This window comes from Notamacropus eugenii, chromosome 3, assembly GCF_028372415.1.
Source record: "Notamacropus eugenii isolate mMacEug1 chromosome 3, mMacEug1.pri_v2, whole genome shotgun sequence".
Taxonomy (NCBI): domain Eukaryota; kingdom Metazoa; phylum Chordata; class Mammalia; order Diprotodontia; family Macropodidae; genus Notamacropus; species Notamacropus eugenii.
In genome coordinates this window covers 243245209-243264133 of record NC_092874.1, presented here as the reverse complement: position 1 = coordinate 243264133, position 18925 = coordinate 243245209, and the positions used below count along the sequence as shown (strand labels likewise).

General features: G+C 37.9%; 1 protein-coding gene across 1 annotated transcript; it reads right to left on the bottom strand.

Annotated features, from left to right (window-relative positions):
- Window positions 1–11387: 11387 nt before the first annotated feature.
- On the bottom strand, window positions 11388–15174 carry LOC140534352 (proteasome assembly chaperone 1-like). The gene is made up of 3 exons (XM_072655288.1): window positions 15091–15174; window positions 13951–14041; window positions 11388–12467 (listed from the first exon to the last, which is right to left on the bottom strand). Exon 3 carries the CDS (start codon window positions 12375–12377, stop codon window positions 11505–11507), a length of 873 nt encoding a protein of 290 aa, XP_072511389.1. The 5' UTR covers window positions 12378–12467; window positions 13951–14041; window positions 15091–15174; the 3' UTR covers window positions 11388–11504.
- Window positions 15175–18925: the final 3751 nt, after the last annotated feature.

The following is an 18925-nucleotide window of genomic DNA, read 5'->3' as shown; positions in this document are numbered from 1 at the left end:
TTTCTCTTCCCTTTCCTCTGTCCACATAGTATTATACCCTTACTGGTGGATGTTCTACCCAAAGGAATGTATTTTGATCACTGAAACCTCACAAGATATCTTGGGGTTTATGGGTTAGATTTCTTTCTTAAGAACCATGCCTTAAACCCAAATCACTCTGGCTCTCATTGATTGCGCAACAATAGGTCCTAGGCCATGCCCAACTTGGTCTTTGTTTGAGCCCTGATGGCTCAGAGTGAATGTAAATAGCAATTGTTTCTGTTTTGACCAGAAACCTTCCCCAACCAGATTGGTTTTCTTTTTGACTAGGTAAAAGAGGTCATTCTCTGCCTCATTTCTTACCTAGTCTTAATCACTGAATTGGCATTACCTCAGTCAAACTGAGACCTCTTAAAGACCTAAGCTTAAAAGGCCAAGGTCTCCTACTGAATCCAGGGCATTCCTAGTCGTCTTGATCTTTATCTTGCCACTGGACCCAGATGGCTCTGGAGGAGAGTGAGGTTGGTAACTTTGCCCAGCCTTCCCTCATTTAAATCCAATTCACTTACACATCATGGCATCACCTCTTTTTGAGACTAAAGGACAAATAACAATATAGAAACTACAAGGAGGCTAAGACAATCAAGCCCAAGCCCAAACAATTAAATTAGGATCTTTTGCTGTTTTTGTTTTACTTAAAAGTGCCTCTGATTGAATAATGTGATTAAGGAGAATCTTTCCCATCCATTTATGGAACAACCCATTGTGGGAAGCTTGATTAGGGCAGTTGTTTTGTAGGAGGGTCCCAAATACCTTTTGTTTTTTCTATTGAGTTAGTTACTCTCAGGGTGAGGTTTTACCTTGGAGTTTACTGACTGGAAGTGTTTGTTTGGCCAGATGAGGACTCTGGGAAGTTGCTCAAGGAGCCCCAGATGTCAGTGCTTCCCTCCCTGGTAACTATGGTCAGACAGTTGGATGAATTCTGATGAATTCAAGCAGAGGAAGCCATGTCTGTTGATCTTTTGATTTCTTTGTATTTTCTTGGAAGTTCAGGTTCTGACTCCCTTGAATTAGGTGAATGATATATGTGCTTGGTTAAAGGAACAATACATGTGCTTGATTAAAATGATTATAAACTCCTCAAAAGCTGCCTTTCCTTTTATGACCGCAAATCAAAGAACCTGTGATAGCAGACCCCGTATATGTTGCGGTGCTTACTGTTACACCCTCTCCCCAAATTTTCTTTGGCATACAAGTGAAATTGAGCAAGAACAAAAGTTAAGGGAAAAAAACCCATCATTGCTCTCCACTCTCCTGGCCCTCCTAGTTTCTATCTTTATTATGTATATCTGTCAATAACAGAAAAAGTAATAAACCCCTGACTTTTTGCCCAGTGCAAAACCTCAACCAGCTCAAATATATAAATAATCGTTTTAAATGGGAGTAAAGGTGAGGGAAGAAGATTGAATCATACATCACTATGATTCTTCTCACCCTAACCACAACTTCACCAACCTTTTCTGTGCAAAAGTAGATACATTTCTATGCAGAGACAGGCTGAAATAGTGCTTTGATTAACCTTCTAAATTATTAGATTGCTGTCCTTGGAATTAATTCACCTCTCCTTAGAAAAAGAACATCTAGCTCCCCCCAAATGGAAGTTGTAATTCACATTAGAATTATTTTTGTTTTTAAGTGACTCAAGTGACTTTTTAAGTAAGCTTTTCAAGCATTCCGGCTTCCTTTACATCCCAATAAAAATCCCCATCTTCTATAGCAAGCCCTCTCGACACCCCTTAATTCTAGTGCCTTTCTATTTTCTATTTGTCCTATATGTAGCTTGTTTGTTTACATTTCTTTGCTTGTTGCATATATACATATTGTTTGTTTGCTAATCCCTCATTAGATTTTAAACTCCTTGAGGGCAGTCTTTTCCCTCTTTTGATCCCTAAAGCTTAGCACAATGCCCAACATATAGTAAGCACTTAATTTTTATTGATGGATTTCTCATTTATCATGAGAATGAGAAGCTGAGGGAACATATTAGATGATCACAGAACAGTAAAGGAGTGGATGGGAAGGACATAGACCCCTTTTCCCACTCTCTTGTTTGGGAAAATCCTCCTGCTCTGTGTCTAGAAGGGAGGAACCATATCTTTCAGGGATTATTTATGTACGGTATAACACTTTGAACACTATTATGTGCTAGTGGAGATCTCGTGAACACTAAACTAAGACCAATTTTTAAAAAAAATCTTCCAGGAGGAATGGCCTCTACTTCCTTCTGTTAAGCCACACTTCATTTCAAGAGTTTTGCTAGTTCCATGGAATATAGCATATTCTTAAAAGCTACTGAAGAGGAAAATTGCTTCCTTGTGCTCTTTTTGATAACTTCTAGTTTGTAGCTTTAGGGATTCTTTCCACTGTGCCAACATTGCTTTCCTAAAATCTGCTATACGAGGTTATAGTATAATTGAAAAAGTAAAGACACATTTGCCGCTGGCCAAGGAGGGTGGAAAATAAATTAATCCAGTGTGAAAGGCAATATGGTATAATGGATAGGGAACTTGCCTTGAAATCAACAAAATGTGAGTTCAAGGCCTACCATTGACCCATACATAACAGCTTTGGGATGGGCAACCTCAGTCCCCCCAGACCCCTTTAGGTTACAATATTCAGTGGAAGGAGTTTGTGAACTATCAACAAAGGATTGCTTCTCCTCCCAGTTCTGGGATCTTTGACCTTGGGGAGAGGCCTTAAGCCAGGCCATGGCCTCTGTCCAACCCCATCTCATCTCTAACTCCCCTCCACTTATACAGTTCTAATCCAATTCCTTTCTCTCAGAGGAAAAGAGAGTGGCCAGCCTGTGGTAGTACTTTCTCCTGCTCCACTTAGGACAGAATTGTGTGCTCCCTTAGAGGGAGTGGACAAGACTACAGAGATATCCATCAATGCCTTCCTTCAAGCCATATATCTGTATATTCATACAATCTATGTGAATATACACATCTTAAATGAGCAGCACATATAACATGCACCTATCCTAATATCAATAGATGAGAAGTTAAATTATTTGCTTTCACATGGCTTCTTGGTCAGGCATGAGGAAAGGCAGATTTATATCTTTTCCTTTATTTTCTAATCAATTAAACTTGAGAAGAGATGCTCTTAGGTTTGCCTAAGATGAAAGATTCATTAAGAGTTGGAAGTGACCTTAGAATCTTGGGGCAGCTAGGTGGTACAGTGGATAGAGCACCAGCCCTTGAGTGAGGAGGACCTGAGTTCAAATCTGGTCTCAGACAACTTACTAGTTATATGATCCTGTATAAGGCACTTAACTCCAGTTACTTCAAATAAATAAATTCATAGGATTACAAAAGAAACCGTGTGTGTGTGTGTGTGTGTGTGTGTGTGTGTGTGTGTGTGTGTGTGTGTGTGTAGTATATAACTGGGGCAGCTAGGTGGTACAGTGAATAGAGCTCCAGCCCTGGAGTCAGGAGGATATGAGTTCAAATTTGCCTTACTAGCTATGGGACCTTGGGCAAGTTACTTAACCCCAATTGCTCTGCCTTCTCCCCTCCAAAAAAAGAGAAAGATGTGACCTTAGAAGCAATTAATCAAGAAGGATTCATTAAGCATATATTATATGACAAGTTCATTGGCTGGTTGTTGTCCTTTGTTCTCAAAGAGGAACAAAGTGAAATTATGTCAGAATCAAGGTAGAGGGTGTCCAAGGTAGAATGTGTCCAACTATAGCTGATCAAAACAACATAAACTCAGAAGGTTCTACCCCCTGGCAAACGCTCTACCACAGGTCAGACACAAATAGTCTATATACCAGATGATGATGATACACAGACATAACTGAGGCAGTCCCTGCCCTCAAGACGATTACATTTGATCAGGGGAGAAAATATGTATGTGTGTGAGTATATACATGCATGTGTATGGGTGTATGTGTGTATATGTATATGTGTATATGTATATATGTATGTGTGTGTATACACATATACATACAATGTCCCAAAAGTCTTTATTCAGTTTTAAGTTATCAAAATTATATAGAAAATATGTATCATATGCATTTTGTATATATACACACATATGTACATAATATGTGCCTTTATAAGTTATGTATGTATACATATACTTGTGTATATATTAGATATATAATAGCTACATTCAGAAGAAACATAAAATTTATTGGGGGAGGTGTATTTTTTAAGTTCAATTTCTCTCTAAGTTCCAAACTCTCTCTAGCCCTTCCCCCTCCCCCACCCATTGAGAGGTCAAGAAAAACAAAACCCATAACAAATATGTGTAATTATGGAAAACAAATGTTTACATTAGCCATGTACAAAACAAAAAGAAAAGAGAAGAAAATATGCTTCGATGTGCAATGAGTCCATCAACTTTTCCTGATCTCCCTAACTGCTAGCATCCTGACTTACAAAACTACTGATGAGGGCTAGAAGTTGGGTTGGGGGAACTCCAAGACTGGAATTCCCTGTGTGGGCCATCTGGAGAAGAATTCAGGGATTCAAGCATTGTTGAGATCAAGGTAAAGATTTATTATGCTTTTTAGTGGGCAAGAGTTCTTAGGGAACCTGAAACCTTAAAGGGCTACAGGTAAAGCTTATACAGAATAATATTGTATAGTAAAACATGTGCCAAATATGCTAACTAGGTGATTCAGGGTGGGATTAGGGAGTGGTTAGTTCTTAAAAGAACATGCATTTTTGGTATCTACTGTGGAGGTATTTTACCCAGAGTTCATTGGGAAATAGCCTGGGGGGGCTACATGAAGATGTGGTTTTAGGACTGAAAAGACACTAAGTCAACCAACAGTCAGAACTGAGTAAGAAATATCAGACTACTCTCGTCAATGTCTTGTTAGACAAGATAAATGTAAGAGTGTATACATATGTTTAAGTCTAGGATACATATGATTGGTCAGTGAGTAGTAAATGTCATTATGATCCAGTGCACAGTCAGATCAGCCAGTACACAGCTGGTTCAGAGTAATAAGTTCTACAGATGCAGCTGGCTACTGTAGCAGGAAGGGAGATAACAGTTGTTGCTGGGGCAGACTGTGTTCTTGGGCTGGGGAGAAACTGCCTGGGATAGTGTTTTGAGGCTAGGGAGAAATGTGATTTTTAGAGAGAAATGTGATTTTGAAATTGAGGACCAAGCACGTGCACCCAAGTACCATCAGTACCTTGTTGGCAAAGAATAGGAAGTGAAGGGGATGACCATCAATTGAGTAACAACTGAACAATGCAACAGAATACTACTGTGCTGTAAGATACGATGAAAGTGACAGTTTCAGAAAAACCTGGGAAGACAAGAACTGATGCAAGTGAAGTGAGTAGAACAATTTTATGTAGTATCAGTGATGTTGTAAAGATAACCAACTTTGAAAGATTTAAATACGATGTATACATTCAACTCTAGTCCAATGTCCCTTCTCTCAAAGGGAAAACAGTGGTCAGCCAGGTAACAATTTCTCCTGCTCCACTCTGGGTAGGAAGTGTAGTCTCCCTTGGAGGTGGGTAGACAAGAGTCCAGAGATATCTATCAACGCCATCTTTCAAGCCACATAACTACATAAAGATCCCTGTGGGCTATATATTCATTAAGAAAAACACATATCCATATTATCTATGTCTTATTGTATTTTTATTTATTTTGTTAAATATTTCCCAATTACATTTTAATCTGGTTCAGGCTATACTCAGGAGTATTGTGGGCTGCGGATGGCCCATGAGTCTCATGTGTGATATCACCAACATCAATCATTAAATTGATAAATACTTATTAAAAGACCATTATGTGCCAGGCACTGTGCTAAGAACTGGGAACACAAAAAGAGATAAAAGATAGCCTCTGCCCTCAAGCAGCTTACACTAATGGGGAGACAACATGCAAGTGAATATATATTTGTATATAGCATACTTTGGTATGCTATAAGCAGGATAAATAGGAAGTAATAAACAAAAGTAAGGTACTAGATTTAAGAAGGGTTGGGGAAGGAATTCTAGTAAAAGAAAAAATTTTAGTTGGAATTTAAATGAAGTCAAAGAGGTCAGTAGATGGAACATATGGAAGATAATCTAGCAAAGGAAAATAAGGATTGGTTAAACAAGTAGGAAGAAAACCAGAAGAAAGCAGTGTCACAAATCAAAGGGGAGAGAGTATCCAGAAGTAGGAGGTAGTAAAAAATGTCAGATGTTGCAAACAGGTTAAGTTAGATGAAAATTGATAAGAGGCCATTAGATTCATCAATTAAAAGATCATTAGTTACTTTGGAGTTAGTAGCTTTATTTGAATAATGAGGTCAGAAGCCAGACTAGGAGTGTTAACAAGATGGAGGATCAGATACATTTTTTGATCCCCATGACCTCTCAAATCAGAAACAGAAATTATACACCAAAGATAAAGCAACTTTATTTGTGCCCACAGTCTAAGACACCCTAAATCCACAAGAAGGTAGAAAAAAAGCATGAAACAATGCTCACAGACCCTGAGTGGCCTCAACAACCTCCCTCTACCTCTCACACAACCAGTAGACAATAAAACTTCATTAGCAGACCCAAGGATCCAATATACAAGTTGAAGCTTGCAACAAAACCCAGTCATGCACCTGGTCCTTCCTTCCTCTTTCCAGTGCCAGAGAGAAAAGTTCTAGGAAGTAACAGATTGCTAGCACAGCAGGCAGCAGTCCTTCAGAGCAAAAACCTGCTGGGAGTTACAACCCCTTAGCATTAAGGTAGCAAAGCTCTGAATTTCTAGTGGCAGGGCAAATAACCCCCACAGCACCAACTCAACTACTGTCTGAACTGTCCAGAGTGGATGGGACAAGACACCAAGAAAAGATATGGAGGTGGGTGGGCAGGTTTATTTGCATAACTCTACTAAGCCTGAATAACTCTATTAAGCATAGTATCCATCTAGGGGGCAGTTCTGACCACCCAAACATCACTCAGGGCAGAGAACCAAGACTGGTGAGTTGCCCTGCACTGGAGGAAGCTAGTGAATTGTTCAGTGTGGGAGGAAGTTGAGACATTTTGAAATTCATCTCCCAAGAAAATCACCAGAAAAGGGGATAGTCAGAATGTGAATAGAGGACAATCAAGAGAAGAAAAAAATGATAATTACTAAAGATTTAAGAAAGAATAAAACTCAAAGATCTTAAAAATAAGCAGATCAATCAACAGGGAAAACAGTAACAGTAGAAGGAAATATTGCCTCCAGATCTAGTAAATTAGTTCATCCATCTATGAATAAATACTGCAAAACAAAGAAAAATAATCCAACTTGAGACAGGGAACTCTGAAATTCAAAGAGAGCATAGAACTACAATGCATTGTTCCTAAACAGTTCAAAAAAGAAATAAGAATTATGAGAGCAAAATTTATGTCCTACATAGCAAAAATAATGGTCCGAATTAGAAAAACTAGAATCTGTAATGTTAAGTCTCATGAAAGAAACAAGAAATAACAATAGATTGGGAATGCAAATAATACAGAAATGATGGACAATCTAGAAGGGAGAAATAAAAAATATCAATAACATTATAGAAAATGTATTCACTATGAAAGCAAAACATTCTGCTCTTAAAGACAGGACGCACAGACAATTTAATGATGATATGGGTCTTCCAAAGAAATATGACAGAAAAAAAAAACACCTTAATACCACAATGCAGGGTATATTAGAAGGAAACTGCCCAGAACTTCTGAGTATAGAAAATTAAATAGTAGTTGAAAGAATTTATAGATCACCTCCAGAAAAAATATAATCTGCAACTCTAAGACACATGGTAGTTAAATTTAACAATTCATTTCAGAAACAAGTTCTTCAAGTCATCAGGAGACTTTCCAAATACAAAGAAAAAGAAAGGTGAAGAACACAAGACTATTCTCTATACCCACCAGAAAATGTAGGAAAGAATGGAATTACTGTTTCCAAAAGAATTTCTGAAGTTAGTAATGACCATTTCCAGCAGCTTATTACCAGGCTTACAGGTGGCTCAAATTTTGCAACTCAGTTAGATGAAACAACTGATATTTCCAACATGGCACAATTATTACTTCATGTAAGATTTGTTTATCAAGGAAGTACACACGAGGAATTCCTGTTTTGTCGCCCTTTGGAAGAGCACACTAGAGGGAATTTTTCACAAATGAAAGATTACAGTGGAAAAATTGAGTTGGAGTCTACTTAGAAGGTGCTGGAGCAATGATGAGTGAGAATAGTGGATTTGTAACAAAAGTTAAAGCTGGTAGCAATGAACATATCACTTTTACTTTCTACATGATCCACCAGGAAACATTCGTAGCCAAAAAAAATAGTCACAAGTTAGATGTTGTGCTTAGCAATACTATCAAAATAATTAACTTTATTAAAAGCCGTCCCTTAACAGTTGCTTGTTTTCAAACCTTTGCAAAGACATGAACTCTGATTACAAATACTTATTACTTCACGCAAAGATAAGGTGGCTCTCAAGAGGGCAAAGTTTAAACAGATTATTGAAATCGAAAGATGAAGATATATTTTTAACAGCAGAAATCTGATTTTGTTTTTTTTTCATAATGACTTATGGCTTTCCAAACTGTTATTTGTCAGATTTTTTAAAAAAAACTCAATGACTTAAACATGTTACTTCAAGGAAAAAATTGTAACATTTATTTTAAGTTAAAATTGAAAGGTTTACTAAAAAAGTTAATATATGCAAGATTAAGGTGGAAAATCTTTCTTTCTAAACATTTACTACCACAAATGATTTTATAATTGAAAATAACCTTCCCAAGGATTTAATTATAAGAGTTATAATTGATCATCTGAAGTGCCTGGAGACAGTTTCAGAAACACTTCTTTTCAAATTTTGAGTCTAAAAAATGAAGTTGGGTTCATAAACCATATTCAATTGGAATCAAAAACATCAGTCATCTGCCACTAAAAGTTCAAGAAGACCTTGCCATGGTGTCAAGCAATACAGGTTTAAAACTTGTATTTCCCAAAAGATCATTAAACACATTTTGGCTTGGGATTATGACAACATGTCCAATAATTTCTGAAATGGCCCAAAACATATTTCTGCCATTGTGTACACACGATTATAAAATAAAATTATTGATCAACTCTGAAAAACATTGAAGATACTTAACATTCGGCAGTATCAACTATTTTACCAAGATTTAATTCTTTATGTAAAAGTAAACAAGCACATTCATCTCATTAGTATATAAATTTGCTTTTGTTTTTAGTAAATGGTAAAATTACATATGTATACCAAAGAATTACTTTAAAATAAATTTCTTTATGATTTATTTTCAGTAAATGTTTGATTTGTATACCTATTTTTATATGCCTATATAATAAGGGTTGTGTAAAAATTTCTCAGGGAGAAAGGGGTTGTGAATGGAAAAAGTTTAAGAAGTTCTGGTCTAGAGTAACAGAAATAGAGAATAAGTAATGAAGAGACTGAGATAAATCCTTCACGGAAAGGGGTTCAAAAATGAAGTGCAAAACACTAATGAACAAGATTAGTTGAAGAGGAGAAAGGATATCTGACTGAGAGGAAAAAAGGGGGGGGGGGGATGAATTATATAACCAGATGAGAACAGCAAAGATAAGAGAATTAATAACCAAAACTTTAAAGGGTAACAAATGAGAGGCCAGGATTAAAGAGAGTCAATATGAACAGGGCTATCTTTAAAAAAAAGATAACTGAACTGAAATAACTGAAAGTAACTGAAAAACTATGTTTATATCAGAAGAGGAAAAAAAATCATAACTTGAAAAAAACATTAGAGACAATTTAAGGAAATTATAAACCTACCTCTTGTAACTTTAAATGTGAATGGATTAAACAATCCAATAAAAAGAAAAACAAATTGGATAAGAAAACAAAACCCTTACTATCTGCTGTTAACACAAAATACATTTAAAAAATAAAGACAAGCAAAATAAAAGTTGAGGGAATAGAAAATTGAATGAGACAGGCAAATATAAAAACAATGAGTATAAACAGTTTTTTCTAAGAGTCTGGCTGAGGAAAAGAGATATAGAACAATAGCTTGAAGGAATCATAGGATCTAAGGGAGATTTCAATTTTTTAAAAAATTATTCATTTATTTAAGTTTTTAACATTCATTTTCACAAAATTTTGAGTTCCAAATTTTCTCCCCATCTCTCCCCTCCCCCCACCCCAAAAGGCCGAGCGTTCTGATTACCCCTACTACCAATCTGTCCTCCCTTCTAACATCCCTCCCTTCCTTTATCCCCATCTTCTCTTTTGTCCTATAGGGAAAGATGAAATTCTATACCCCATTACCTGTATTTCTTATTTCCCAGTTGTATGCAAGAACAATATTCAACAGTTGTTCCTAAAACTTTGAGTTTCAACTTCTCTTCCTTCCTCCCTCCCCACCTATCCCCACTGAAAAGGCAAGCAATTCAACATAGGCTATATATGTGTAGTTTTGCAAATGACTTCCGTAATAGTTATGTTGTGTAAGACTATATTTCCCTCCATCCTATCCTGCCCCCCATTTCTTCTATTCTCTCTTTTGACCTTGTCCCTTCCCAAGAGTGTTTACTTTAAATTGTTCTCTGCTCCCATTTGCCCTCGCTTCCAACATCCCCCCCACTCTGCTTATCCCCTTCTCCCCTACTTTTCTGTAGTATAAGATAGATTTTCATACCAAACTGAGAGTCCATTTTATTCTTTCCTTGAGCCAAATGTGATGAGAATAAGCTTCACTTTTTTTCCTCTTACCTCCTCCCTTTTCCCCTGCATTGGAAAGGCTTTTTCTTGCCTCTTTTATGAGAGATAATTTGCCCCATTCCATTTCTCCCTTTCTCCTCCCAATATATTCCTCTCTCAGCCCTTAATTTTATTTTTTTAGATATGATCTAAGGGATATTTTTTAAAGGATGAACAAGACTTGAACATTTGTAGGCAGCAGAGAAATACTCAGGGGAGAGGAAGAGATTGAAGATTAGAGTGAGAGGAGATGATTGAGGAAGCAATCTGGAGGAGAATTGTAGTTGTTTGTCCTTCATTCTTAAAGAGGATCAATGACATCAGGAAGGTGAGGTCTTGACTTGCAAGTGAATTGGATTTAAGTGAGACAAGGCAGTGCAAAGTAACCAGCTTCACTTTCTCCTCCAGAGCCATCTGGGTCCAGTGGCAACACATAGATCAGGACAACTGGGGATAGCTCCAAATGCAGTGGGGATTAAGGAAACATTGGAAAGGGCTGGCCCAAGTGAGAAGGATAACTTCTTCATTAGAAATCACAGTAAAGGAGGAGATGACATCAAGAGGTTTTGAGATAGGGAGATAGAGATTTGCTCATGGAAAATTTTCTCAATAAAATTAGATGGTGCCCTTAGCTAAGAAATAAACTCTTTATTTTGCTCTCCTACTAGGCAAATTAGTTAGAACTACAGAACATTTCTCTTTCTGTCCCTCCATCCCCACCCCACCCCCAAGACTTTCAAAAATCAATACAAAATCATGTATAAATGTTACTCTGAATTTCATTTGTTGTCACCAGTTTCTTCAGTATCTCTGTACCATGGGAAACATTCTTAACTAATCCTTTCAGGCTTGTTGAACCAAGTATTGGTCTGAAAGCTTCAATTGTAACTAGGTCTAGTTTCATTATATCAGTATAACACAGGTATAGAATTCCTGAAATTTTCCACACCTGACAGTAACTCAGAACTGCTGCAGGAAGATCATGTACGATATTTGGCTGTTCTAAGAGTGTACAGCAGGCAGCAACTTGGAAACTCTGTGTTTTTAGGGCTTTCAGGAAGGGAGAAGGAAGGTTGGAACTGGATTCTGGAGTTTTATAGTCAGTCACATGACGAGATGTAAGAATAGTTATCTGTAAATTTCTCTTCGGGAAAGAACCAAAAACCTTTTCAAGCCACTGATACTGTTGATCTTCAGCAACATAGCAACTGCACTGGCACACGAGAACTGTAGGGTCTGACTTTAGACGGTAGAAAACACAAAAAGCATCTGCTGGGGAAAGATTTGTTGTATCTGTTGTTCTGCACCATTCATTCCATAGCTTAGTAGATCCAATTTCTTCCCAAGTTTCGGAATTCAGAACAAATGAAGACAAAAATGCTACTGCATTATGTCCTATGGCCATTATAAACTTTGAACATGGATACTGCTCTAGCAGGGGAATTTCCAAACATACTTTTGTCTGCGGCCGAAGGACCTCTATTTCTCTCTTCCTCTCGAGCTCGCGCCAGACTTCTCTGTCCTCGAGGTTATCGGGCGTCCAGGGCTCCTCCTCCTCCTCCTCTTCCTCCTCAGTCACCGCTCTGGACCGCACCTTCACCACCTCCCCGAAGAAGGTGGCCGCCATCTCGCCCGCAGGCCCCCGGCACCTCCCTTAGCTAAGAATTTTGGGAAAGGGTTTAGCATGAGAGGTTTGAGAACAGGTTTGAATAAGAGTCTGTGGGGAGAAGGATAGAGAATCAGTTAGGGAGGAGTAAATAAATCCATTTCCTGATAGTGACAGGCCAGTTGAGGTTACATAAACATCTAGTCAGCTCAGGTGTGTGTCCTTCTCCAGTTGTGTTCTGCCATTAGAGGTTCTGATCTAGACATCTTGCAAGACATCATAAATTTAGAGCTGGATTGAACTTCAGAGGCCATGTAGGACAATCCTTTCATTTTATAGATGGGAAAACTAAGGCTCAGTCATTGGCAGAGCAAAAATTTGAAGCCAGGTCCTCTGACTCTGAACCCAACACTCTTTTATCACTGCACCACACTCCCATTTCTCCTGTAGTCTTTGATGTGACTGCCTCTTTTATACAATACCATTTCCCTGCTGTTCCTCAAACTCATGGCATCAGCAAATGAGACAATGCATGTAAAATACTCTGCAATAACTTAGAGAGCTCTAGATACATCTCATCTACTCCTGTTAGATTTATTGTGATGAGTAACCTGGGAAGACAACTTGACATAGTACATAATGACCTGACTGGAGTCAGGAAGGTTTGTGTTCAGGTCTTTCCTGCCTTTGGCATGCACTATTTGTGTGACTCAGACAAAGTCAGCTAACTTCTAAGTGTCCCAGACCACTCACGAAAACAGGTGTTCTTAACCTTTTTGACTCCTTGGGAAGTCTTGTGATACCCATGGGCCCTTTCTTAGAATACTGTTTTATAAAAATATGTAAAATGAAATAATAATGATTTTGTATACATATACACATGTGTATGTATATATGTATATGTGTGTATACATGTGTGTATACATATGTACACATATGTGCCAGGTACTGTGCTAAGTATTGATCTGGATCCTCCCAACAACTGCGATAGGAATTAGGAAAGAAAGAAATATTTATTAAGCACTTATTACGTGCCTGAAATTGCGCTAAGCATTTTACACATATTATCTCATTTGATCTTCACAATCGCACTGGGAGGTACATGCTATTATTATTCCCGTTTTATAGATGAGGAAACTGGGGCAGACAGAGGTTAAGTGATATAGCTACTAGTTGTCTGATACTAGATTTGACCTCTGTTCTGGTCTTCCTGACTCCAGGCCCAGCATTCTGTCCCCTGAGCTACATAGCTGACTTCAGAATACTTGGGATTAAGGAAACCAATTATGCTGAAATCCAGTTACCAAAATATTAAAAAGCAAACTAGGTCACAAATCATAGCGTAAGACACCTGCCTCTAAGACTACAAATTCCAGAAAAGGCATTGATTTGCCGTCTCAGTAGAAGAAGGTCTTTAATAGGAGCTTCCCTACACTACTAGATCTAGGTCTGATTTAAAAAAAATCACCTGGGACCACAGCTTATCCTTGCCAGACAGAGGGGATATGCAATGTTTTATTTGTGTAGGCTTGAGCTCAACTGGGGAAGCTTAGACTTTAGAAATCAGTATACTCAGTCACCAAAGAACACTTACTTTTCTCTTCAGTGTTTCTCAGACTTGAGGATTTGTCTTCTTTTTCATAGGAACCCTCCTTTCCCTTCCCATTCCAGGCTCAGTTTTCCTCCTACCAATGCCATGTAACAAACATTTTTATAGTATTTTATTTTTTTCCAATTACATGTAAAGAAAGTTTTCAACATTTACATTTATAAGATTTTGAATTCCAAACTTTTTCTCCTTCCCTCTTCTCCTATCTCCTCAAGACAGCAAAAAAAAAAAAAATTTGATATAGGTTATACTTGTACAATCATATTAATCATATTTCCACATTACTCAAGAATCAGAACAAAAGGGAAAAACGAAGAGAAAGAAAAAACAACCAAAAAAAGGTGAAAATAGTCTGCTTCAATCTGCAATCAGACTCCACAGTTCTTTCTCTGGATGTGGATAACATTTTCCAGCATAAATCTTTTGGAATTGCCTTATAGCATTGTATTACTGAGAAGAGTTAAGTCTATCAAAGTTGGTGTTACACAATGTTTCTGTTAACTGTATACAACGTTCTTCTGGTTCTGCTCACTTCACTCAGCACCAGTTCATGCAAGTTTTTCTGAAATCTGCCTGTTCATCATTTCTTATAGCACAACAGTATCCTATTGCATTCACATACCACAATTGCAACAAACATTTATTAAGCACCAACTTAGAGCAAGACCCTGTGCAAGATTCTGGCTGTAGAAAGATTAAAAATAAAAAAGAACTCTTTGCCCTCAAGGAGTTTATATTCTATTGGAGAAAATACAAAATATGTACTAATTCAATCTAGTTGGGTTTCCTACCAATCATCTCTCTCCAGTTTGGCATATTTTCCACACTGTTCAATGTAATTTCCACCAAAGTGGTTGCCATTGTTATATTCCTACTCAAGAGTCTAGTTCGCTAATAGTTGGTCATATCAATTACACATTTTCCAACATAATTCTTGTTAAATTGTGCCTATTGATGGCCTTGAATGCTACGCAGCATCTTCTGGCCAACCTTTAGTTTGATTCAAATGACCTCAGGGGCTTCTGTGGGGTTTTTTGTGTGTGTGCAACTTTTTTGGGTCAAGCTCCTACCATTATTTCTTAAATCCCTTCAGACTTCTCTTCCTGTACCCCCTTGAGCTTTTACCTTTGCTCTCTCCTGGTCTTCCTTCTTCTTCTTCCCCCCAGTACCAAGCACTGTCCTCTCTTGCAGTGCCCAAACTTCAAAATCACTTCTTGTTTACCCCTTTCCCTTAGTCCAATCAAAAGGACCCTTCCCTCAGCCCTCCCACCTGAGGCTTAAGTGGGAAGGATTCTCAATCAGTTTACTCATGTTTACTCATTAACCCAAACCAGGAGAATTTGCACAGTTACTGGGACAAATATTTGATCAATGGGACTTACTTTAAACCATACTTCACCCCAGGATAAGTAGGATAGCATAGCAGAAATAGAATTTAGAGGCACCTTAGAGTTCATCAACTCTGCTCCACTTCATTTGACAAATTAGGAAACTGAGAAACAAGTTAAAAGACTCTCCCAAAGTCAAGCAGGCAAGGGAGTCAGGATTCAAATACAGGTTCTTGGATTCAATGTCCACCCCCTCTTTCCACTTTGCTATGCTGTCTCTATGTACAATTCATAGTTTTGTTTTTCACTTCCTTTTCTCCTATTTTTTTTCTCATCTAAAGCCTGAGTTTCTTTCCTTCCCTATTTGCTTTTCCATCTGCAAGGACAGAGGACAATTTCCTCTTTAAAAGGAGAGCAGCTGCCCCAACCTAAGCCTAATGTTTCTCAGGAATCTAGTATCATCTCTGTCCTGGCTCCCCAAATTGATGACCAGATATAATCAGAATTCAGAGTCTCCAGTAATACTTGAGATCTTGTTGCTCCTTATTACCCTGATCTCTTATCTTATGAATCCAGAGGTCTTTAGAAGTGGGGATGACCACAATGCATAAAGAAACTAGCTGAGTTAGGACAGAGGGGTAGTACTGGGGAGCAAAAAGAGGACAAAGTCTAGCACAGGGGTGGGGATTGGAATGGATGGGGAAGTAAGAATTGCATGATCTCACCTCAGATGTCTTCCTTCTCTGCCTAATTCTCCCTTCCCAGACACACTAAATATACTTACATTGGCTATGTGAAAGTAATGTTCATTGGAATAACTTACAGCAAAGTATAAATTCCTTGAGGGCATGTATTTTTGCAGCCGCATGAATGCTTCCTGAATGGTGTGGGGAGCTTGAGGGGGAAAGGGGAAGGAATGCAACAGACTGGCTAAGGAGGGCGAACAGGCCCAGATGGAAAACAGAATAAAGCAGGTGAGATATCCTGGCTGATCAGCAGGGGGATCACGTCCATGAGTAGCTATTGCACTTCCAATCTGGGTAAGATGGGAAGGCCTTGTATCAAAAAAAAAAATTACCTCAGTCAAGAATTGCCTTCTACTCTGATGAGGCTAGAAGCTACAACATTCAACTTTAGGCTGCCTAATCCAGATGAACTATGGATAAGTTATCTAACATCACTTGGCAGGTTCTTCATATGTAAAATGCACACATTTTGTCTCAGGGCACCCCCAACTTTAAAATAATGATTTCTGTGAATCTTTTGAGATACACTTGTCATCTTTCTTCCTATTTCAATAAAATCTCTCTCTTTCTCTCCATATACACTCTATTATAATATAGTCTATATATTTCAATAAAATTTCTATATACATATTTTAATACATATGTATTATCTATATTATATCTCTAATCAACCACTGGGCTTCCATGAGCTTTATGTACCTCATGCTGCATTTTAAGGCACTTCACCAAAATCTCTTAGCTTAGTGTAACTCATTTATCCATTGTCTCTCCCTTGCCCACAACTTCTGCTTAGAACAACCCCTGATTCTCTTGCTCCAAACTCCTTGTTTCCTTCCCACACTGTTTCTCACCACAGGAACACCCTCGTCTCTTTATACGTACCAACGCCAAAGAAATCTCTTTTCTTCCTCTTTTGATGGAGCTTTAAAACACAGCTTCCTCTGCATAATGTTTTCTGATTAAGCAGAAACAACCATTCCCAATTCCAGGGGTCAAAATGCAAAGTGAAAATTGAAACTCATTCACTTACTTTTATTCATCATGCTGAGACACATTCTTATTTCCCTTGCAGTTATTGTTATTAATACTATGTGAATTCATGGATAACCTGTTAGTTCTTTAGCTTGGAGAACTCTTTCAGTTGAGCAGATCATTTCCTTATTGTGTTTGTCCTTTGTTGCCGAAGAAGACCATGCCATCAGAGAAATGATGACTTGCACTTGACTTGTTTTGAGTAAGGGAGTAAGGATTGGGGATGTATGATTTGAACTCCTGGCTTCTTGATCCTAAGCCCAGTACTCTATCTACTATGGTGTGTGTGTGTGTGTGTGTGTGTGTGTGTGTGTGTGTGTGTGTGTGTGTGTGTGTGTGTGTGTGTGTGTGTGTGTGTGTAATCATCCTCCTTCACCCAATCCTTGGGTTGTTTTGCGGAGAGATGTAAGTCCAGATTGAAAGAATGCTGAACATGACCTGCATAAGAGATTTGCTTTAAGAGATTTGCTTTAGTTTTATTAGAGATATAAATGGAGAAATGAACTCCCTGGAAGGAGTCAGGAGAGACTCTTGAATGGCATATTGGAGTTCTTGAAACCACAGGCAGTATGGGATCCAACCCTATCATGTTCCTTGACCTCTACAACTTGCATTTGTAGAGACTGCTGAGATTAGATCTCTGTCAGATGATCATTGTTTCTTTCCTTGTTTGAGCTATGATCTTATCTCATTATTAGCTAAAGAACATTTTTAAAAAATAAAATCAGCAGACATTTAACAAGATGACATAGTGAGAACAACAGCTTTAAGTATTACTTCTCGGAAACGTGAGATACACTCTCCCACAAATATAGAGTTCATGGAAAGGGTGGGCTCAAATTAAGAATACAATAGCAGTGAGGCACAGGTATAGGGTACAAATGTGAAAATGATAACTCACAACTACTGGTACTGCAGGGCCTGGAAGTCTCTATTTTTTTTTGTTCTTCATAACAGGGCTCAGGCAATTCCACTTGGCTTCATTGCTGGGAATGTTGGTCAGCTAGTTTTTCAAGGTCTGTTCCTTTAAACAGCTTTCAACTCTAAAATGTCAGGGCTGATTCTCTCTTTAATGAATAGATAACTCTCTTCTCTGCTGCCAGGGGTCCTGTTCCTCAAAGCTCCTTCCTTCTATGAATGACTTCTTATATCTATAGTCTATATGGAATGTTCTTTTCTGATCTCTAAATTGGGTCTTGAATTTTCTCAAATCTACAGACTCAAAGTGCCAGATGGGATATTTCTCTCCAGGAAACTTGCTAATCATAGTCAATGGGGGTGAAGAAGGGAGAGAGAAACCCTCTCAACTTATTTTCAGGGATATTCTCCATATAAAATACTCCTGAGTCTATTTCTTCAGCTACTTCTCAGTCCTTCACACTCACAAATTGATTGTCTTTTGAGGTTACTGTGAGCATGCCTCTCTTCCATCAGTAAATGACATTGTGCCTTTAGATTCACTCAGATAAAGTTTTTCATGACCCATAAAGGAATCCTAGCATATATTTATCACAGTTTAATGCCTCATCAGCATCTTGAGATTATAATCTAAGCTTTCTGGACTGGTCAAAAATCAGTTTTCCCAAACTGCTTTCATTTTTTTAAAATAAAATTTTATTGATAACTTTTGATTTTTGACCACCAAAATTTTTCCTGCTATCCTACCCACTCTTTCTCTCAGGAAGCCATTTCAAATAACAATCTTTTTTAAAAATAAGAAAGAGAAAGAATGGAAAAAATAAGCAAAACCAACTAATACATCAAAAATATCTGAAAATATAAGTGAAGTAGCAAACCTCCCACTTCTGCAAAGGATGGGGTGGGAGTGTCTTCTCATGCCTCTTTTTTTAAAGC